This window comes from Schistocerca gregaria, chromosome 3 (genome assembly GCF_023897955.1).
Source record: "Schistocerca gregaria isolate iqSchGreg1 chromosome 3, iqSchGreg1.2, whole genome shotgun sequence".
NCBI classification, from domain to species: domain Eukaryota; kingdom Metazoa; phylum Arthropoda; class Insecta; order Orthoptera; family Acrididae; genus Schistocerca; species Schistocerca gregaria.
Window position 1 is genome coordinate 915982509 of NC_064922.1, and position 23315 is coordinate 916005823.

At 43.0% G+C, this 23315-nt stretch overlaps 2 protein-coding genes across 4 annotated transcripts in view; both read left to right on the plus strand.

Moving 5' to 3' along the window:
* Positions 1-23315, plus strand: part of LOC126355498 (cuticle protein 65-like) — a 336678-nt gene that overhangs the window by 76342 nt on the left and 237021 nt on the right. The gene's annotated exons all lie outside the window — the stretch shown is intronic.
* On the plus strand, positions 6045-13841 carry LOC126355505 (larval cuticle protein F1-like). The gene is made up of 2 exons (XM_050005841.1): positions 6045-6087; positions 13260-13841. The coding sequence occupies exons 1-2, from the start codon at positions 6073-6075 to the stop codon at positions 13701-13703; spliced, it is 459 nt and encodes a 152-aa protein (XP_049861798.1). The 5' UTR covers positions 6045-6072; the 3' UTR covers positions 13704-13841.

The window sequence follows — 23315 nt, forward strand, 5'->3', positions numbered from 1 at the left end:
TTTTCAAATGTCTGTGAGTCGTGTAACTGAGGCTGAACGTGGGGACTAGCCCAGTATTCACCTAGGGAGACGTGGAAAACCGCCTAAAACCCACATTCAGGCCGACCTGCATACCGGCCCTCGTTGTTAATACGCCAGACGGATTCGATCCGGGGCTGGCGCGCCTACCCGAGTCCAGGAAGCAGTGCACTAGTGCTCTCGGCTACCCTGGCGGGTTTTTATTTTTATACCATCCTAAATCATGATGGTAGGAAGCGGATTTGAACCCCTGTCTCCTGAATGCAAGTCCAGTGTGGTAATCACTGTTTCACCTTGCTTGATATTTTTGTGCATAATCCTATCTCTTAATATTAATTATTTCCAAGGTCTTATTCTTGTTACGCAGTGTTAAGGTGCTACAGTTCAAATGGTTCAGATGGCTCTGAGCACTATGGGACTTAACATCTGAGGTCATAAGTCCCCTAGAACTTAGCACTACTTAAACCTAACTAACCTAAGGACATCACACACATCCATGCCCGAGGCAGCATTCGAACCTGCGACCGTAGCAGCAGCGCGGTTCCGGACTGAAGCGCCTAGAACCGCTCGAGCACAGCGATCGGCGGTGCTAAAGTGAATGCAAGATTTATCAATCAGGACGAACAGCAATACTACACAAGGACAAATGCTTTTGTGCCAGGATTGGCTGATTTACTTCGCACGTTTGAGTGATTCTTTGTCCTGTCATAGAAAGTATACAATTTTATCGTTTACACGTAACGCACGAAGATCTCTTAACGTCATAATGCGTCAAGAAATGCAATGTAATTGAATTGCGGCTGGCTTAACACCAGCAATTCACATTGATAATGAATATCGTGAAGTTTTTATGTCCCATATGAACTAAAATTGGTTTAAATGGCTCTCAACGCTATGGGACTTAACATCTTAGGTCATCTGTCCCCTAGAATGTTGAACGACTCAAACTAACTAACCTAAGCACATCACATATATTCACACACATCCATGCTCGATGCAGGATTCGAACCTGCGACCCTAGCAGTCACGCGGTTCCGGACAGAAGTGCCTAGAACCGCACGGCCACCGCACTGAAGACTCGAAATTTGGCAGATATGTAGTGGTATCTGGTTATCACAATAGCAAAAGCTTAACATTTTTTTAAGTGCCAGAACAATGCAAGGACCAACCATAGACAAATCACTCTCGTTAGAGTGCTTCACAAAATGACAAAAGACTATTCGAGAAAAGAGAGGATAAAATAAGGAGGTATATATCCAGAAATTAAAACTGCACACCAATGCTTAATAATACCACAGGATACAGCTTGTAAGCCGCCATATTTCAGTAGGAAATAGTAATATGTTCAGAAATTAATTACAGCGATATCAAGCGTCATGAAATACGATATTCTAACGGACGTTTTGCCATTTTCCAAGCCTGCAGGCACAGTAACGCTGACATCGTGTGATTCCACCGCCGATTGACATCGGCCGAAGACAGCCAATCTTTCCAAATCAGAAAGTCATTTCAGTGCACCAAATCTCAACGCACCAACGTACACACCGAGCCAGGTGGCGCTGTGGTTAGCACACTGGACTCGCATTCGGGAGGACGACGGTTCAAACCCGAGTCGAACCATCGAGATTAAGGTTTTCCGTGATTTCCCCAAGTCGCCCCAGGCAAATTTTGGGATGGCTCCTTTGAAAGGGTACGGCCGATTTTCTTCCTCAGCTTGTGTTCCGTCTCTAATGACCTCGATGTCGACGCGACGTTAAACCCAATCCTCCTCTCTACTTTCCACTAACGTACAAACTTCGGACGTTGGGCGGTAGAATACAAATCAGTTGGTTTTCTTCGGCCGGATCGGGCGAAGTTCTCTCAGGCGAAACACAGACTGTGGGAAACTTATAAGTTTAGTAGAATGAATTCGTGGCAACGTTTGGATGAGTATTATCATGACGTAGTTACATCTCGCCAGCCGTTGTGACCGAGCGGTTCTAGGTGCTTCAGTCCGGAACCACGAGGCTGCTACGGTCGCAGGTTCGAATCCTGCCTCGGGCATGGACGTGTGTGTTGTCCTTAAGTTAATTAGGCTTACGTAGTTCTAAGTCAAAGGGACTGATGAACACAGATGCTAAGTCCCATAGTGCTTAGAGCCATTTGGAAGTTACATCGCCATCTCCGACTCTATGCATCTGAAGTCGCTACTTTACTGAAAACCACAAGTTCCACATTGCGAAATCTTAATTTACAAGACGTAAGGCAAAGAAAATTTTTCGATCACGGTACTAAACAGAATGAATAAAAAAAGTTATTATACGTTTACGATTAGCCTCTTTTCGGTTGAAAAGCATTTTCTGAAATTGATTTGCTTTTCCATGTCACCGTGAGTCATCTTATGTAATAGGCTCTTCTTTCTTGTATATTCGTAGATCTTTTCTGGTTGATGAAATCTTCTCGGGTTATCAGTCGAGTGGTGGCGTCCTCTTGTCGCAAGGTTTCGATGAATTTCGTACCTACCTCCTTCTTGTTCTGGTTATTCCGTTAACTGAGGGAAGAGTACGCTGTATTCGTCAAGTTCTTGTGGAGACAGACTTAGGTCACTGACATACAGTGGGCAACGTTTCAGTAGCAAATGATGCAAAGAGCTAGTATTTAAGCACAGAAGTTCTGGCGTTCGTCCCGTCAATAGTTGACGATGGAGATCGGACGCGCAATGAGCAAGCTGTTGTCCGATGTTATCAGACGAACTCTGGCGATGGCATCTGGCGATCGATCTAGCCGGCAAAATGAGCGTGCGGCGCCGCGGTTCCTTCCGTCCCTTTACGACGAACCTGCAACTACCTGTGAACATTGTCTCAGCATATCATCAGTAGGGAAGCCGAGCGAAACCTACTGTACTTCTACGTGAACCAGACTGCAATTAAAGTCAATAATCTACGTTTCGGGAGAAAGTTTTCACGCGAAATGAAAGGTTGGAAATTTTGTTCTTAATTAATATATTCTGAAACTTAGGTGAACAAGATCACTGCCAAGCCCGTGCTAGTCTTAACACAGTCACAATTCCTTTCACTCACGTTAGCAAGTTTATGGTGTTGCATTTTCCGAAAACGTAATAGGTACAAAAATACCGATTGTTTTTAATTGAGAATGCTCGCCAAATATTAAGTCTGTCGGTACCTAAGGCAGACACAGTTTTTAGCTACCGACCTGCTCAATACGCCACGCGGAATTTATGTCTTTTGTCGTCACAAAATTCACTTAAAAATTCCGAAATTTCTACACACCCATCGGAATAATTATGACGTCACTTTACCACACTTTTGATGTATGAAACACTGCTAGATCCGGCAACTTATCATTTCCATCGGAACTACTACTACACACGTCTGAACTGTTTCATGGGTAGACTCCGACTCCTTTCTAGAATACTCTAAGTCTTCTCTACTAGCAGAGAAAGTCCTTCGAAGACTATTTCTTTACCATTGGTCAGTTTACTCAACACACAGCAGCCAATAGCAAAACAACATTCTCCCGCTTCAGTCCGCGCTTTTCATCAATAACCAATCGCAAAACAGTAAACCTACAGACTGCACTTTTTACCGACGTAATGATCTAATATGCTGAATTTTTGTTTATGCATAAAGTTATTTACTATTGTTGTTGTTGTGGTCTTCAGTCCTGAGACTGGTTTCATGCAGGTCTCCATGCTACTCTATCATGTGCAAGTCTCTTCATCTCCCAGTGCCTACTGCAGCCTACATCCATCTGAATCTGCTTTGTGTATTCATCTCTTAGTCTCCCTCTACGATTTTTACCCTCCATGCTGCCCTCCAGTGCTAAATTGGTGATCCCTTGATGCCTCAGAACATGTCCTACCAACCGATCCCTTCTTCTAGTCAAGTTGTGCTACAAACTCCTCTTCTCCCCAATTCTATTCTATACCTCCTCATTAGTTATTGATCTACCAATCTAATCTTCAGCATTCTTCTGTAACACCACATTTCAAAAGCTTCTATTCTCTTCTTGTCTAAACTATTTATCGTCCAAGTTTCGACTTACATAAATGGCTACACTCCATACAAATACTTTCAGAAACGACTTCCAGAGACTTAGATCAATACTCGATGTTAAAAAATTTCTCTTCTTCAGAAACGCTTTTCTTGCCATTGACAGTCTACATTTTATATCCTCTCTACTTCGACCATCACCAGTTATTTTACTCCCCAAATAGCAAAACTCATTTACTACTTTAAGTGCCTCATTTCCTAGTCTAATTCCCTCAGCATCACCCGACTTAATTCGACTACATTGCATTATCCTCGTTTTGATTTTGTTGATGTTCATCTTATAACCTCCTTTCAAGACACTGTCCAATCCGTTCAACTGTTCTTCCAAGTCCTTTGCTGTCTCTGGCAGAATTACAATGTCATCGGCGAACCTCAAAGTTTATATTTCTTCTCCATGGATTTTAATACCTACTCCAAACTTTTCTTTCGTATCCTTTACTGCTTGCTCAATATACAGATTGAATGACATCGGGGAGAGGCTACAACACTGTCTCAGTCCCTTCCCAACCACTACTTCCCTCTCATGTCCCTCGACTCTTATAACTGCCATCTGATTTATGTACAAATTGTAAATAGCCTTTCACTCCCTGTATTTTACCCCTGCCACCTTTAGAATTTGAAAGAGAGTATTCCAGTCAACATTGTCAAAAGCTTTCTCTAAGTCTACAAATGCTAGAAACGTAGGTTTGCCTTTCCTTAATCTTTCTTCTCAGATAAGCGGTGGGGTCAGTATTGGCTCACGTGTTCCAACATTTCTACGGAATCCAAACTGATCTTCGCCGAGGTCGGCTTCTGCCAGTTTTTCCATTTGTCTGTAAAGAATTCGCGTTAGTATTTCGCAGCCGTGACTTATTAAACTGGTAGTTAGGTACCCAGACCTCATGAACCATGGACCTTAACGCTGGTGGGGAGGCTTGCGTGCCTCAGCGATACAGATAGCCGTACCGTAGGTGCAACCACAACTGAGGGGTATCTGTTGAGAGGCCAGACAAACGTGTGGTTCCCTAAGAGGGGCAGCAGCCTTTTCAGTAGTTGCAGTGGCAACAGTCTGGATGATTGGCTGATCTGGCCCTGTAACATTAACCAAAACGGCCTTGCTGTGCTGGTACTGCGAACGGCTGAAAGCAAGGGGAAACTACGGCCGTAATTTTTCCCGAGGGCATGAAGCTTACTATTGTTATTTATACCTGAATTAAATTTCCCTTTACCATAAAATTACTTTACAAATCTATTCTTCAAAAATCTCCTTTGTCCACATGCAAACTTCTTCGAAATGTTCCCAAACTACATCCCACAACATAACTCGTTAAACAATTATCTTCATATTAATCTTTAACCAGACTCACGCATCATTCATACTGCTAAAACACATTTATAACATTTTACCTACACAAAAGACATAATAATACTTTATGAAAATACTAGGTTTATAAAAAACATTCTATTACTTTAGTGCACTCTAGTGGGAAAAATCGAAATTAAATTAGTCTCACATCCAATACTGTCCTCTACCGGCTGATACATAATCTACGTGCGCGTTCAGTCTCGCGTTACCACCTGTCACTATCTAGCTCTGAGACACATCTCCCACTTAACCGCCTCCAAGGGAGGATCGGTATACGGCGCTACGCCTCAAGCGCTGTCAGAGGCATCATGGACAACTGTGCTTGTACTGTGGAACTGTCTAAACAGCACACTTTACTGCAAACGTTTGCTCGTAAAATTTGTTTAGTCATCGTACTCTGTAATTTTTAACGCACCATGCCAAATAGCCACAGGTTATTACATCCTTAAGAGTAACGGAAGCCCGTAGGAATGTTGCGAGCGCCCCTGGCGGGTTGTGACGGGGGGACAGCGGCGTGCCGGTGACGGGGCGACCGTTCGCACAGTGGAAGGCCACGGGCAGCCCCTAGTCGCACTTTCACGGCGCCCGCGTCGTATATAAGGACGTGGCCGCCGGTGTCACGGTACAGTTCATAGCAGCTCAAGCAACAGCCCTGCCATGAAGGTCCTGCTGGTGAGTATCCACCATATTCACCGGAAGGGTTGCTAGCTAGTTCCGTTCCGGAGTGGTCAGTGCTTCATGACCAGTGACTAAGAGCTAGCTATATCCTCTAGCCAAAAAAATAACTCTAGGACGTCCATTCACGAATTTATACAGGGTGTTACAAAAAGGTACGGCCAAACTTTCAGGAAACATTCCTCACACACAAATAAAGAAAACATGTCATGTGGACATGTGTCCGGAAACGCTTAATTTCGATGTTAGAGCTCATTTTAGTTTCGACAGTATGTACTGTACTTCCTCGATTCACCGCCAGTTGACTCCACATTGCTTGTGTCGACATACGACTCACTGCTCTACAGTACTAGCAACAAGCACATCCGTACGTAGCATCAAGAGGTTAGTGTTCATCACGAACGTGGTTTTGCAGTCAGTGCAATGTTTAAAAATGTGGAGTTGGCAGATGCCCATTTGGTGTATGGATTAGCACTGGGCAATAGCCGTGGCGCGGTACGTTTGTATCGAGACAGATTTCCAGAACGAAGGTGTCCCGACAGGAATACGTTCGAAGCAATTAATCGGCGTCTTAGGGAGCACGCAACATTCCAGCCCATGAATCGCGACTGGGGAATACCTAGAACGACGAGGACACCTGCAATGGACGAGGCAATTCTTCGTGCAGTTGACGATAACCCTAATGTCAGCGTCAGGGAAGTTGCTGCTATACAAGGTAACGTTGACCACGTCACTGTATGGAGAGTGCTACGGGAGAACCAGTTGTTTCCGTACCATGTACAGCGTGTGCAGGCACTATCAGCAGCTCATTGGCCTCCACGGGTACACTTCTGCGAATGGTTCATCCAACAATGCTCCAATCCTCATTTCAGTGCAAATGTTCTCTTTACGGATGAGGCTTCATTCCAACGTGATCAAATTGTAAATTTTCACAATCAACATGTGTGGGATGACGAGAATCCGCACGCAATTGTGCAATCACGTCTTCAACACAGATTTTCTGTGGACGTTTGGGCAGGCATTGTTGGTGATGTCTTGATTGGGCCCTATGTTCTTCCACCTACGATCAATGGAGCACTTTATCATGATTTCATACGGGATACTCTACCTGTGCTGCTAGAACATGAGCCTTTACAAGTACGACACAACATGTGGTTCATGCACGATGGAGCTGCTGCACATTTCAGTCGAAGTGTTCGTACGCTTCTCAACAACAGATTCGGTGACCGATGGATTGGTAGAGGTGGACCAATTCCATGGCCTCAACGCTCTCCTGACGTCAACCCTCTTGACTTTCATTTATGGGGGCATTTGAAAGCTCTTGCCAACGCAATTCCGGTACCAAATGCAGAGACTCTTCGTGCCTGTATTGTGGACGGCTGTGATACAATACGCCATTCTCCAGGGCTGCATCAGCGCATCAGGGATTCCATGCGACGGAGGGTGGATGCATGTACCCTCGCTAACGGAGGACATTTTGAACATTTCCTGTAACAAAGTGTTTGAAGTCACGCTGGTACGTTCTGTTGCTGCGTGTTTCCATTTCGTGATTAATGTGATTTGAAGAGAAGTAATAAAAAGGAGCTCTAACATGGAAAGTAAGCGTTTCCGGACACATGTCCACATAACATATTTTCTTTCTTTGTGTGCGAGGAATGTTTCCCGAAAGTTTGGCCGTACCTTTTTTTAACACTCTGTATAAGGTCTGATAGTATATTTATCAGCAGTGAATCCGAATGCAGCACAGATCGAACACAGAATTCCCTGGCACAGTTTTTCTGCGAATCTCAGCACGTAGTGGCACTCAGTAGTTAAATCTTTCTGGAAAGACCATCTAGCGACATATAACTTCCAATCTACGTACATTTATAGTTGAAATGGAGAACAGTGGGACGTCAGCTGGTATAAATTTGTATTAAAAATGAAGAAAATTTTTCCAGCAGTATCTAAGATGTCGATTTTATTTTGGCAACTAGTTTCAACGTTGTAACAACGTCATCTTCAGGCCCATGCACCTGTTGACGTCATCTGCTTGCGGCTGATACTGTAAGCCAGTGGTGAGATACGGACGTGCTCCGAGTGGAAGGTGGTCAGTCATGCAGTTGACGTCAACGAGTGTATGGGCCTGAAGATGACGTTTTTACAACGTTGAAACTAGTTGCCAAAATGAAATCGACACCTTAAATACAGCTGGAGGAATTTTCTTCATTTTTAATATAAATATAACTTCCAAGGTGCAACTGCAATGAATCTGTCCCATGGAAGTAATCACTGTTTCCGTATTACCTCGGATAGAATTCAATGGTTTAGTTTCGTATCCTTACGCGACATGTTGCTTTTCACGAAATCTTCCAAAACGTTGCTTACTTCAGGTGCGTATCTATTATTGTAGAAGCAGCTCCTACACTTGTTTCGCCACTCAGTGCGTCCTGACACTTGTCAGTAGCCGACCAGTGAGAGAACAGCATGGGTTTCATCACGTGCTGAGTTCTCATAGATTTTTTTTAGCTAGTTCGCCACATGCCTATGTTGTACTTCACCAAATGGGTAATCGCCACTGTCGGACGGGAATGGTTTTGGCGCTATCCTTACAAGGGTTCCGTCGCTTTGCAAAAAATAAGTTTAAGAATTCCTAAAACATTCTACATCAACCATCATCTCTTGTTAGCTTCGATACTTTCACGCCTGTCAGACGTATGTACGGTGGCATCCTGTAACGGAGTTTCTGCTGCTTACTACACTAAGGACATGATCAAAAAATAGTTCAAATATCTCTGAGCACTATAGTACTTAACATCAGTCCCCTAGAACTTAGAAGTACTTAAACCTAACTAACTTAAGTACATCACACACATCCACGCCAGAGGCAGGATTCGAACTTGTGACCGTAGCGGTCGCGCGGTTCCAGATTGAAGGTCCTAGAACCGAGCGGCCACAGCGGCCGGCCCCGGACATAATCACTAGGTCACGTTATTTCACTGATACCGCATACATGCAAAATCTTTTTCTCTGCTACCATGCCAAACACTGCTAGTAAGAGATATCCAACATAGCTCGAACAGTTCCTAAGTTGCTCTTTATAGAATGTTGCAGAAGTGGGCAACAAGTCAACTTCACAACCATAGTAAGAGTTTGATTAGAACGGAAACCGTCGTTGCCGAAGAGAAAATATCTGTTGGTTGCCAGAATGAGATTTTCACTCTGCAGCGGAGTGTGCGCTGTTTGTTGCTAATGGTGCAATGGCGTAATCTGTAAGCTGTTTGTCGTCAGCCGCTTGCAGAAAGATGGAACATGTGTTATGCTCACGTATTACGAAGTTCTTGGGAAACGACAGTTTCTTCTATAAAGTTATACATAGATTGCGCATACACAGACCTTTCGAAACTCACCTCGCTCTACATCTACATCTGCATCTACATATATACTCTGCAAATCACATTTAAGTGCCTGGCCGAGGGTTCATGGAACCACCTTCACAATTCTCTATTATTCCAATCTCGTATGGCGCGCGGAAAGAATGAACACCTAGGTCTTTCCGTACGAGCTCTGGTTTCCCTTATTTTATCGCTGTTATTGTACCTCCCTATGTAGGGCGGTTTCAAAAAACTATTTTCACATTCGGAGGAGAAATTTGGTGACTCGAATTTCGTGAGAAGATTCCGTCGCATCGGCAAACGCCTTTCTTTTAATGATATCCAGTCCAAATCCTGTATCATTTCTGTGACACTCTTTCCCATATTTCGCGATAATACAAAACGTGCTGCCCTTCTTTGAACTTTTTCTATGTACTTCGTCAGTCCTATGTGGTAAGGATACCAAACCACGCAGCAGCATTCGAAAAGAGGACGGACAAGCGTAGTGTAGGCAGTCTCCTTAGTAGGTCTGTTACAAGTTCTAAGTGTCCTGTCAATAAAACGCAGTCTTTGGTTAGCCTTCCCCACAACATTTTCTGTGTGTCCCTTCCAATTTAAGTTGTTCGTGATTGTAATGCGTAGGTATTTAGTCGAACTTACGGCATTTAGATTAGACTGATCTATCGTGTAACGGAAGTTTATCGAGTTCTGTTCGTCCATAAGATCAGTGCGTCATAGACGTCACTGAAGCGTTGAATACCGTATAGATTAATTTCAGAAAGGCGTTTGAGACAGTTCAGTATTGTTGTGAAGGGAACACAATACAAGCTTACCGAGTATCGCGACAAACTGGATACTGGATTCTGAACCTGCTTGCGGATTCAGCTAAACACTGCTTTCGTAGCAGAAAAACGTCGACACTTCTAAAAGTAATTTCAAGAGGACCCCAATATAAGTGTGATAAGATGGTTACTGTTTTACGAACCTAGTGATTACCGTCGGAAGCTGCATTAGGATGTTCCCAGATTATGCAATTATCTAAGAAGGTAGCAAGTTCAGAAGACTGCAGCGAATGGCAGGAAGACCTGTAGAGGGTCGGTGATTGGAATACAGACTGGCAGTAGACCCTAACGTAAATAAATGTCACGTATTCCACATAAATATGTGAAGAAAGCGGCCACCATTCTATTACGCTGTTAACGACAAAACACTGGAAACAGTAACTACTGTAATACACCTACTAGTAACCATCCAGAGCGACCTGAAGTGAAATGACTACATAAAAGTTACTATAGCAAAACCACGTGGCAGGCTGAGATTCATTGGAAAAATCTTAAAGAGGTTAAATGTATCCACGAAATAAGTGGCTTACGAAATGCTTTTTCGATCGATCGGGGCCCACGAAGGAACGGGGTTCCGCAACGAACTTGTGACGTCACACTAGTCACGAATGCTCAACTCTGTGCTAGATCTACAGGAAACGAATATGTCAGTGAAGAGGTGCCCACTAAAGTTCTTATCTTTGTCGTGTGCTGTCGAGAGCTTACGTGTATTGAAACTCACATTGAAGAATTATTGAATTCGTCTGAAACACTTACTTGCTCCCTGCCAGAGACGGTTGCTGGAACTCATAAGACCTGTGGTGTCGCGTGCGACGGACTGTCTTTCTCTTCGGCCTCGAACCGATTCTTGAGTACCGCTCATCAGTCTAGGACGCTTACCATGTTGAACCTACAGAAGAGATAGGAACGATGCATCCAATAGCAGAATTTCGTCATGGGTTCGAATAGTCGGCGCGAGAGCGTTAAGAAAATGTTCGACGAAATCCAGTTTCAAATATTACAAGAGATACGTTTTGTTTCCCCGATGTTTCCTATTAAAATTCCAAGTACGTCCCGGGAGGAGTTAGGCAGCATACTACTTCCTTCCACATATGTCCTGTGAAATGAACATAAGAAGAAAATCAGAGAAGATTGAGTCAATATGAAGTTTACCAAGAATTATTCTTCCCACACGTAGTTGGCGAAAAGGAGAGGGAAGGAGGGGAAAGATATTAGTTCCAAAAGTACCCTTCGCCACACACTGTGTCGGCTGCGGTGGCCGAGCCGTTCTAGGCGCTGCAGTCCGGAACCACGCGACTGCTACGATCGCAGGTTCGAATCCTGTTTCGGGCATGGATGTGTGTGATGTCCTTAGGTTAGTTAGGTTTAAGTAGTTCTACGTTGTAGGGGACTGACGACCTCAGATGATAAGTCTCATAGTGCTCAGAGCCATTTGAATCACACACTGTAACCTGGCTAGTGAAGTACAGATGTACATCCAGTTTGTGGATCATTACTCCAAAACTATGAGTGTGTAAATATCGGTTATCTGCACTCCTTCGCGTTGGGCAACTGGTATTGTCCGAAAAAATTTCTAATAAAGATTAATAGTACATAAGGGCAGTCTTTTGACAGTTATTTTATTTGGCTACACTTTTAGCTTGTCTAGGTCCGGAGAAAGCGTATGTCTGAAGAAATTACAGTGAAAGTTGTATGCTTGTATTCTGGTTTTAAAATTAATTTAATTTTCAGTCACGGCCAGTTATGTACAAACGGAATTTTGAGGTGGCAGCCACTCTTGGATGCAAGCATACCAGATAAGTTAGTGCTATAACGGGAAGCGCTAAAATATCTGAAAATATGCCGTAAGGCAGGAGCTTTTTAAAAATGCAGTGCAGAAACCATGTCACGTTTGAAAATGCACGTAAAGTAATTGCCCAAAAGCATTTTATACTTATCGAATAGATACAAACTCGCGGAGAGATACCCAGGTGTACTTATCTTTGATCCAAAAGTAGCATCATTCAATACTCATATCTTTTTGTAGACTAGAGCATAGAGTTTTGCAACAGACACCCACGCTCCTCCATAGCTATGTGGCATATTGTTAACTAATTGTTAAGGCAGTTAAGAAACTGAAAGTAGATTTCAAATGAAGTGCGTTTTGCTTCAGTGACTTTTATTTGTGAGCAATATACATTTATTGACCTAATGTAGCTAATTACAGTTTTCTTGCTAACCGTTAGTAATTACCGTTTTTAAACGGACGTGGAGTATTCAACGGAGGGCCCATAGAGTTCGAACTGCTTCACGCAGCTGGAATGCTGAAATAAATTTATAAAATATTTGGTAAAGTAATAACGTATGTTAGTGTTGCTTTTTGCTACTTCAATTTCTTTATAACACCATTGCTGATCAACTCACCAGGTAGACCCTCTTGAATAACTCTACTGGTGAAAATTCCTGGCAGATTAAAACCGTGTGCCGGGCCGATACTCGAACTCGCGACCAGAGTGAAAATCTCATTCTGAAAATTCTACTACTGTCTGAGAGTCAGTAGCGGCAGAAGAAGAGGAAAAGAAGGAGAAGATAATGAGGAAGGAAAATAATTCGAATATAAAAAATTTTTGAAGAAGAATATACTATTATTCTCTATCAATGTAACCATAACGAATTTTGTGAACTGTCCATATTATTATTAGTACATGGGGCACAAGCGCAGTGCGTTATTGGTTCGGCACACAATGTGCTTTATCATGTCAGTTAGTTTAGAAAGTATGGTCAGAAGATGGTTTCTCAACAACTAAAACTGGTTGTCTAACTTCTTCCTTTTATAGTAAGGCCAGGTAAATTTGTAGGCCACTATTACGCACCACACATCTCCTTAACGCATTCTTGCAGGTTTTACAAACAAATAAGTATACAATGTAAAAAGAAAACGCTGTAAGAGCAAGGACGAAGTCAGAAGGAGTCAAGCACACTGGACTATCTTCAGGTCCTGCTCGTCGCCGTCGTCGCTGTGGCCGTGGCCAGGCCCGGCTACCTGGGCGCCGCCCACGGCGTGGTCGCCGCCGCCCCCACCTTGGTTGCCGCGCCCCACGCCGTCGTCGCCGCCCCGGCAGTCCACCCGGGCTACGCCGCCTACGGCCCCGCCCACATCGCCGTCGGCCCCGGCGGCTACGTGCAGGACACCCACGACGTGGCCGCCGCCCGCGCCGCCCACCTGACCGCCGTCGCCCAGACGCAGGCCCGCGACGCCCACATCAACGGCGCCGCCGCCCACGCCGCTGCCGCCGCCCACGCCGCTGCCGCCGCCCACGCCGCCCCCGCCGTCCTCGCCCACGCCGCGCCCGCCGTCGTCGCCGCCCCCGTGCTGGCCGGCGCCCACGGGCTGCTGGGAGCGCACGGTCTCGGCCTGGCTCATGGCTACCACGGTTAGACGCGTCCCAGCAGCTGCCGTGTCATCGCTTTCATCCCCATAATGACGAAGAACGTGTGCACGTCAAACGAAATCACCCCCCTGTTGATCATTATACATCGTTGTAAATTGTAAATAAATATATATTTTTGCATTTTACGTTGACTTGTCAAATCCTACACCTCACTAAGCAAGCTGAGCTTCTTGTCTCTTTTCTAGTATTTAACCCATCATAAAGGTTCCACTATTATCATAATTTGGGAAATGTTTCTTTTTTATTTTAACTTTCTAACTGGATGCGTTTCCCGTCGACAAAGTGGCCAGTTAACGCAACAGAGGGCAGTACGAGCACCATCTGCATGTGAAATCCGTGAACTTTATTATTCTGCTTGTTATCGCATTTTAACTGCTTGTTTATCGTATTTTCCATGACGGATGGGGTCTAGCGCAGCAAATGCTCAATGATTTGGAAATCCCTCAAAAAACTGACTGGCTGGTGTACCAGACAAAAGATTGTCGTCTGCATCAGCTATCTGGCTCACAAGTTAACCTGTAGGAGGACGTCATGGTCAGTCTAGTCGATACAGCCCTCCATGTGATGGATTCATTTTCCTCTACATAATGAATTATCATTTGCTAAAAGGGCAGATGTCCATCATAACGAATTTTCGGGTAGGAAGAAGTAACCTGTTCATTGCTATATTTCATAAGTTTTCTCCGAATTTTCCCCTCCAGACCACAGTTATACCTCTCTTAATGAGGATAGTTGGTCTGAATTCTGTTATATTAAGCAGACAGATAATGTTATTTAAAAAACTCCAGACTTGTGTCCTTTTAACACATTTTATAGAAATAACAAACATCTTAATCAAAAGAATAACTGTTTTATTGGCTTTTTAATGCTTGTTCATAACTTCACTTTTTATTATGCTTGGCAAGGCAATTAAAAAGAAAACGAGTGTAACAAATTTATTTTAATCCTCTAATGTGGTATGTCCGCAAAAAATCTGCTGCAGCTATTTTCCACTTACTGAATATTAGAAGGTCCTCCGTGGTTTGCTTCTTTGTGAGAAATTTGCTAGGACAGCATACGTTCCTAGGTAGTTCACCATGCTGGCTTAAGCGAACATTAAAGATACGTTTGATCAGACCATTGATGAAAGACAATCCCACAATATAGCCTAGGGTTGTTGGAACGATAAATGAAGTGATGCAGTGAATTTACGCAGCCGTCTTCCTGTAGAACTGACGGAACTTAAGCGTCAAAATTACTAAAGAATATGAAATTTCCCGCATTCTCCGACAGTTATCTTGGTATCAACATTCTTTGCAGAATATTTATTATATGATAGTCATCACAGTATTGTTTAGTTTATTATATTCATCTAATGGCTCTGGGGGTCTGATTTTGTGTTCCTTCCCAGAACACATTCAGCGTCCAAACAGTAAAACGCGTATACAATAATGCAGGTTTTACTATACGCTGTTTTGCTATGAACTAACAGTGGGCAAGTATTGTCAACTACATTGAGGCGCCAAATAGACTGGTAAAGGCATACGTATTCAAATGCAGAGATATGCAAACAGGCAGAATACGGCGCTATTGTCGACAACGCCTTTGTACGACAGCAAGGGTCCGGCGCAGTTGTTAGACCAGTTACTGCTGCTACAATGGCAGGTTATCAAGATTAAAGTAAGTTTGAACGTGATGTTATAGTCGGCGCACGAGCGATTGTTCACAGCCTCTCCGAGGTAACGATGTGGCCGGGATGTTCCTGTACCAACATTTCACGAGTGTCCAGTGAATATCAGGAATCCGGTAAAGTATCAGATGTCCGTCATCACTGTGGCTGGAAAAAGATACTGCAAGAACGAGACCAACGGTGACTGAAGAGAATCGTTCAAAGTGGTTCCCCCCTTGAAGGTAGACGAGTTTCGTTCTTTGAAGTTTTTTCGTTTGAAGCTTATTTCTTGAGATATTTGGCCCGGTCACGATCAAGCGACCACCCTGTTTATGAGAGTCTTCACTACCATTGACAGCGTTACCCCCGCCGAACTTCTTGAAAGATTTTACAATAACGTCTTCTCTCACTCTAGATCACGACAGTTTTATCCATTGATACACCTGTCGTTTTAAAGCTTCCATCGGTGTGGGTTCGTAAAGGGTTTGATACATCATCATTTGTTCAATTTCTCTCTCTTATACACATACAGGAAAATCTGTATTTCCCTGTCTCAATTTCTCTTTCGCAGAATTTGTCAAATGACAGCTAAACTGATGTAGCACAGGAAGAGAAGTCTTCTTCAATAAACCACCTTTCCTTCTCTCCCAAACACTCTGTTACTCCATAATTTCATACCAGTCTCGTCCATCCAACTCTTGTCATTTACATGAACAACACCTGGAGGTGTTTCGGAAGGTTTGGGATTGTTTTGCGCTTGAAAATGATCATTGCACTAAGCTTAGTGGCGTCAGCCCAACACGAAATGACAGCAGAGTAGTGAATTTTCTGATGTCCACTTTGTTTTTCTTTCTTTAGTTTTGGAGTCTTTCATAGCAACAGCTATATTACTCGCAACATCAAATGCCAGAAGAATTTCGTCCACATTTTCTACTTGGCTTAGTTCACACTGGTTTTCTTCCGATCTTGGATCATAAAGCGATTGAAAGACAATTTTTCTTAGTACTCTTGGGGCGTTTTCTGAGGCAGTTTGGTTTTGGTTCGCATGCTACTAACTCCATGACGCTTCGTAGACCTGTAGCACCAACCAATTCCACCCTTAAAATCTGCTAAGTTCCACTGCAGCAATAGCCTTACAATCGTGTATTTGAACCATTTTTGTATTAATTTTGAGTTCCTTTAATCCATTTCAATAGACATCTTCTAGTTTTGGCCATTTTGCGTTTAGTCCCCTACGTGCATATTTAGTCTTCCTCTTTTTTTCAGTTGCTTTTCACAAGCCCGACGATCATCAATGGTTTTTTCTGTTGGTGAGGTGCCGAAATGTCGTTTAGCTGCTCTGTTTCCATGTTCTTCTGCATATGCTATTACTTTGAATGTATAACCCGCATTGTATGAATAGTTTTTATTTTTTCCATTACGAAACCAGCTGCTAATAAAAATAGTGTACTGTTACCGATAACACAAATCACTTTAATTCGAGTTCACTGGTACCGTAAACTGCAATGACCCATCATAGAGTAGACAGTGTCATGGGTTTGTGATGGTGGGGCGGGAGATAGGCAGTGATAACAAGCTTGTCGCATCGGTTCACTGCTGCTACCAGTTGAATTCAATGTTGCCAGATAGCGATAGGTTTCCCGCGAGATCGAGCACTTGGCCATGTTTAACTTGGACATTTTTATATTAATTCCGACTAGAAGACGCACTAAAATTGTGGAGGCGTTTTTTTAGAATACATGGCCATTCTTAACAGGCGGGAATTTTAAATCAGATATTGTACATTTTTATATTAATTTCGAGTATAAGACGCACTTGAAATGTGGAGGCGTTTTTTTGTCGAAGAAAAAGTGCGTCTTATAGCCCGTAAAATAAAGTAATATCGTCTTCCTCGAGCAGTCACTGAAGCTAAATTGTATTACAAGACATAAATCTTAAAATATCCAACTGTACACAAGTTTCAGAGCATCTAACAGGAATGGAGCAAGAATTCCTTGATTCTGAAACACATTTTAAGGTACTGCTCAAACACAGATAATGACAAAGAATTAAAGTCTGTGAAGAATTAGGCACTTAACACTTAACTGTACTCCAAATACGCCTAAAGAAGTAAAATAAAAACATAAATTGAATCCTTGGCATTCCTCAGACATGTCTGCAACGTTTTGTAACAGTTATGACGAAATATTGAGGAAAAAGAACATCTACGAAAGCGTTTACAAAATATGTTGTGAACCAAACCGATTTATTTAACCGATTCACACACACAAAATCTGGCACAACTGTGAAAACGATTTTTGTTAAGTATGTTGCACAGTATTTGCTAGTTGCGTTTCGGTAAACGTAAGAACATTCGCTATATTTCAGAAAGAGAGATGCTACTTTCTGTCTTGCTATGAGTAAGTTAGAACTCTACTCAACCAGTACTCACAGCAAGAGAATGTAACTGAATTTGGCACCCTAAACTGAAGTTCTTGTTATTAAATTTTCTTCCTAAAAGGAAACCAACATCTGTTGGGCAGAGTAGAAGAACCTGTAGAGGTCTCTTAAATAAATGAACAAAGATAATTCTCTAGAAGACTATCGAATGTGGCGACTTCCGCAAGGCGTTTGATACAGTTCCCCACAGTCGTTTAATGAACAAAGTAAGAGCATATGGCCTATCAGAACAATCGTGTGATTGGATTGAGGAGTTCCTAGATAACAGAACGCAGAATGTCATTCTCAATTGAGAGAAGTCTTCCGAAGTAAGAGTGATTTCAGGTGTGTCGCAGGGGAGTGTCATATGACCGTTGCTATTCACAATATACATAAATGACCTGGTGGATGACATCGGAAGTTCACTGAGGCTTTTTGCGGATGATGCTGTGGTGTATCGAGAGGTTGTAATAATGGAAAATTGTACTGAAATGCAGGAGGATCTGCAGCGAATTGACGCATGGTGCACGGAATGGCAATTGAATCTCAATGTAGACAAGTGTAATGTGCTGCGAATACATAGAAAGATAGATACCTTATCATTTAGCTACAAAATAGCTGGTCAGCAACTGGAAGCAGTTAATTACATAAATTATATGGGAGTAGGCATTAGGAGTGATTTAAAATGGAATGATCATATAAAGTTGATCGTCGGTAAAGCAGATGCCAGACTGAGATTCATTGGAAGAATCCTAAGGAAATGCAATCCGAAAACATAGGAAGTAGGTTACAGTACGCCTGTTCGCCCACTGGTTGAATACTGCTCAGCAGTGTGGGATCCGTACCAGATAGGGTTGAAGGAAGAAATAGGGAAGATCCAACTGAGAGCAGCGCGCTTCGTTACAGGATCATTTAGTAATCGCGAAAGCGTTACGGAGATGATAGATAAACTCCAGTGGAAGACTCTGCAGGAGAGACGCTCAGTAGCTCGGTACGGGCTTTTGTTAAGGTTTCGAGAACATACCTTCACCGAAGAGTCAAGCAGTATATTGCTCCCTCGTACGTATATCTCGCGAAGAGACCATGAGGATAAAATCAGAGAGATTAGAGCCCACACAGAAGCATACCGAGAATCCTTCTTTCCGCGAACAATACGAGACTGGAACAGAAGGGAAAACCGATAGAGGTATTCAGGGTACCCTCCGCCACACACCGTCAGGTGGCTTGCGGAGTATGGATGTAGATGTAGATAAATACGATTTAGTAGCTTTAGAATTTACCAGGGTCAAGCGCTAAAGAAGCCTTACTTCGGAACGGTAACTGTGTTCGTTTGATATACAGGCTTTTTAGACGCCGACAGATGTGAATATTAATGAATTACCTGTTCAAGTATTAATGTCTGTAAAATACTGACACAAATTATTTACAGATGGTTCGAACGGCTGGTAGGAGCCGACCTGGATGACGATGTGTTTGGCTTCAAGAGTATTGTTAAAACACCTGTAGTACTGCTGACTCTGTGGTTTTTCCAAGCAGATGAACTGAAGAAAAACTAACCCACATTTATAGCGTTTGTGGATTTCGGGGAAAAGCTGTATTGACAGGAATAGAATCGTTGCAATTTTCAAGTTATGGTGATAAAATACAAGGAAATGCAAATGCCCTGAAGCTAGGGCCTCCCGTCGGGTAGACCCTTCGCCAGGTGCAAGTCGTTCGAGTTGACGCCACTTCGACGACTTGCGTGTTTATGGGGATGAAATGATGATGATAATGTCAACAAAACACCTACTTCCTGAGCGAAGAAAATCTCCGACTCATACGGGAATCGAACCTGGGCCGTTAGCTATGACATTCCGTCGCGCCGACCACTCAACTACCAGGGGCGGGCAAGTACAAGGAGAGATAAATTATCTAGTCTGGAACTTCACGACCACTACGGTCGCAGGCTCGAATCCTGGCTCGGGCATGGATGTGTGTCACGTCCTTAGGTTAGTTAGGTTTAAATAGACCTACGTTCTAGTGGACTGATGACCTCAGAAGTTAAGTCGCATAGTCTTGCGAGCCATTTGAGCCATCTGATTTTGGCCATGCTCGAAAAAATGTCGATTTTCGCCTCTGAGAGCTTCTTAGTAGCAGTAAAAGTAAAGTGGGTTGGGAAACCACCACGAGAGTGTGGTCCTTTTTCTGCGACTAATGTGGGCATCGGTTGGTAGGAAATGTCCTGAGGCATCAAGGGATCACAAACTTAGCATTGGAGGGCAGCGTGGGGGGGGGGGGGTAAAAATCGTAGAGGGAGACCAAGAGATGAATACACTAAGCAGATTCAGAAGGATGTAGGTTGCAGTAGGTACTGGGAGATGAAGGAGCTTGCTCAGGATAGATTAGCATGGAGAGCTGCAGCAAACCAGTCTCAGGACTGAAGACAACAACAACAACAATGTAAGTATGTGTGTGACTGACAAGTTCGTATGGTGTGGAGTAGTCGTAAACATTGCAGAGCGATATGAAGTGGGACAAGCATGTAATGGCAGTTGTGGGGAAGTCGTCTTCGGTTAATTGGTAGAATTTTGGGAAGATGTGCTTCATCTGTATAAGAGACCGCTTATAAAACAGTAATGCGACCTATTCTTTTCGAGCGCTTGGGATCCCTATCAGGTCGGATTGAGGGAGGACATAGAAGCAGTTCAGAGGAGGGCTGCTAGATTTGTTACTGGTAGGTTTGAACATCACGATTCAGGGATTCGGATGGTAGTCTCTCGAGGTAAGGAGGCGTTATTTTCGTCAATCGCTACTGAGGTAATTTAGAGAACCAGCATTTGAGGCTGACTGCAGTACAGTTTTACTGCCGACAACTTATATTTCGACGAAAGACCACAAAGATGTGATAAGAGAAATTAGGGCTCGCACAGAGGCATATAGGCAGTCATTTTTCCCTTGTTCTGTTTCAGAGTGGAACAGGGAGACTAGATGCTAGTTGTGGAACGAGGTACCCTCCGCCACGCACCGTATGGTGGATTGAGGAGTATGTATGTAGATGTAGATTCTGCTTCGACTGAACAGCTTGTGAAAACAACCTGTAAAACAACAGACAATAGTTATATTTCGTCATACGTGTAGCATGCATACCCACAAATAAAAATGATTTTCATTACTGTATAGGCTTTGACTATGCCTTCTGTCATGATCTTCAGCCGGACAGCCTTTGCTTCTAACGACTGTCTGCTCACGGACGTTCTTTTATATCAGGTGTTAGACACAAGGCCTTAGGGCCAATGCCAAGGTTAATTTGCCCATGAAGTTTCTTTCCGTCTGGAGCTGTCGTTGCCTCACTTCGCTAACGGTTACGGTACATCCGTGCAACTGTAAAAGCGCAGAGGGTTTCCCAACGAAAGCTGGTAGTCAAATATCCATGAATTCCTGGAAGTGACATCTGGCGAAGTTCACGAAGTGTTCCGGTAGTTTCTTCAGTTTCCTCATCAAATCCACCCAATAACTGTCAGAACACATAATCACGTACTTTAGTACATAGTACTGTTCGCAGGCAAAGAGTTTCTTCCATCGTGACTCAAGACAAAGCTCGTAACTGGTGAAACTTTTCCTGAAATCGCGTGTCCATCTGACGTAGACAACGAGATCCGTACTAGAAATAATATGCACGAGATCAGATCAGTCAAGTTCTTAGCGTGTCCAGAAATGTAATCGTACCAATCACGCTGGCAGAGCCTCATAGACGCACACTGTACAGTAGTGTTTGCTCTTCAGTAATGTAGCCGTTAGCTTTCGACCATTGTAAGAACAGCCGAAGAAATGGAAAACTGAATGATAGCCTATGTTGAACGTGCACCGCTGTGGGTATGGGTGAATGTGAAGCAGCCTAAAGTAATCGGTGCTATTCTTACGCTCTTGAGGTGCCTTGTCTGCTTTTTTTAAAGAAATTACAGTACAAGGCACCTCAAGAGAACAATGGTTAAATGTAATTACTCCCTGAAAACTATTGTTTTTGCCAGCTCGTCAGTGCTGTTATGACATTTAACACTAAATACTGAATTAGTACGCTTAATTTCGAGAAGCAAATGCCACTAATGTTGACACTCTGTTGTTACTGTTACTATTCAGTGCAGCATAAGCAGGCCAAATGTTGTCATTCTCTCTGAAAATGATACTAATTTACTTATGGAGAGTGATTTTAGACGTTGAACACTGTAGCTCTCAACATGTTTTTCATCTGGGATAAGAAATCCCAAATTGACAGCACTTCATAATAGTTACAGACTAGTTTTTGTTTTCAGATTACCGATTTCGAACCATTGAAATGATCATCATCACATAACTGTGCTACCCCAGAGTAGCATGTATCGTCACTTGTTCTTTGCAGCGGCTCACAGATCTGATGATGACCATTTGACACGATGGAGACCGTTTGGCACGGTCGAAACCGGTGATGTAAAAACATAAATGTGACCGTCTCTCTATATGCAATTTTTTAATGGAGCAATCACGGTCGTTTTCATTGAGGCATTACACTTGAGAAAATGGACGTTCCTTAAGGGAATAGGGAAACAGGAGAACAGTGTATCTGTAGTGAATCTTCTAGAATTTTGTATTATACCCGATGATTCATAAAGAACAAACACATTTAATTTGTTTGTATTACAGGCAAACTATAAAAAATTGAATACATTCCTCATGTCACTGGATAAAGGAAAGTTCTAAGTTTTGACACAGGTGCTCGGTTGTTTGTATTGGTTGTTTCCTCAATTTCACAAAATTTCCAATGATTTACAGTGATTGCACTTTCACCTCGAGGTACGGCGTTATCTTAACAACACCGTCACAGAACATTGAATTGGAACAGGTGGACCTTGTTCTTTGCTTTTGGCCTCCCAGGTGACCAGAAGTCACACCTCGCGATTTTTTCTGTGGGTGTACATAAAAGACTGAGTCTATGTTACACCTATGGCAACTGCTCTTCAAGAGCTGGTGGAAGGCGACGATTCAATAAGCAGGACGTCTTGATTCGTGTGTGGAATGAAATAGACTACCGTTTCGATGTTTCTCGAGCAACGTATGGTGATCATGGTAAGTGTATAATAGTGTTCGTACGACCACAAAACTTTGAAACTTCCTTTATCCAATGATATGCAAAATGTATTTCTATCTTTCGTACTTTGGCTGAAATAAACAATGGAAACCTGTTCTTTCTGTTTGAATCACCCAGTGTCTATAGCCAGTGAAGCACAGTGCGTAAGGAAGAATAGTCATACAGGCCTTAAGATTGCTTCTATACTGTCGCCATTAGGGACTGAACGTCAAGAGGAAATGATAGTGACATTATACGAGTACCGTCTAGGTATTTTTTTCTGCTGATTTTGGGCGACATCTGGAGAGAATTTCTACGCCTATAGCTCCGCGCACCTTTACGGTATCCATTTATTCTCACGAGAAAGGTAACATAACAAAAATAATTCATGAATACGAAACTTGTCATCAAAACGACGTGAAATCAGCACACATGGACCAGTGTATCTTTTAA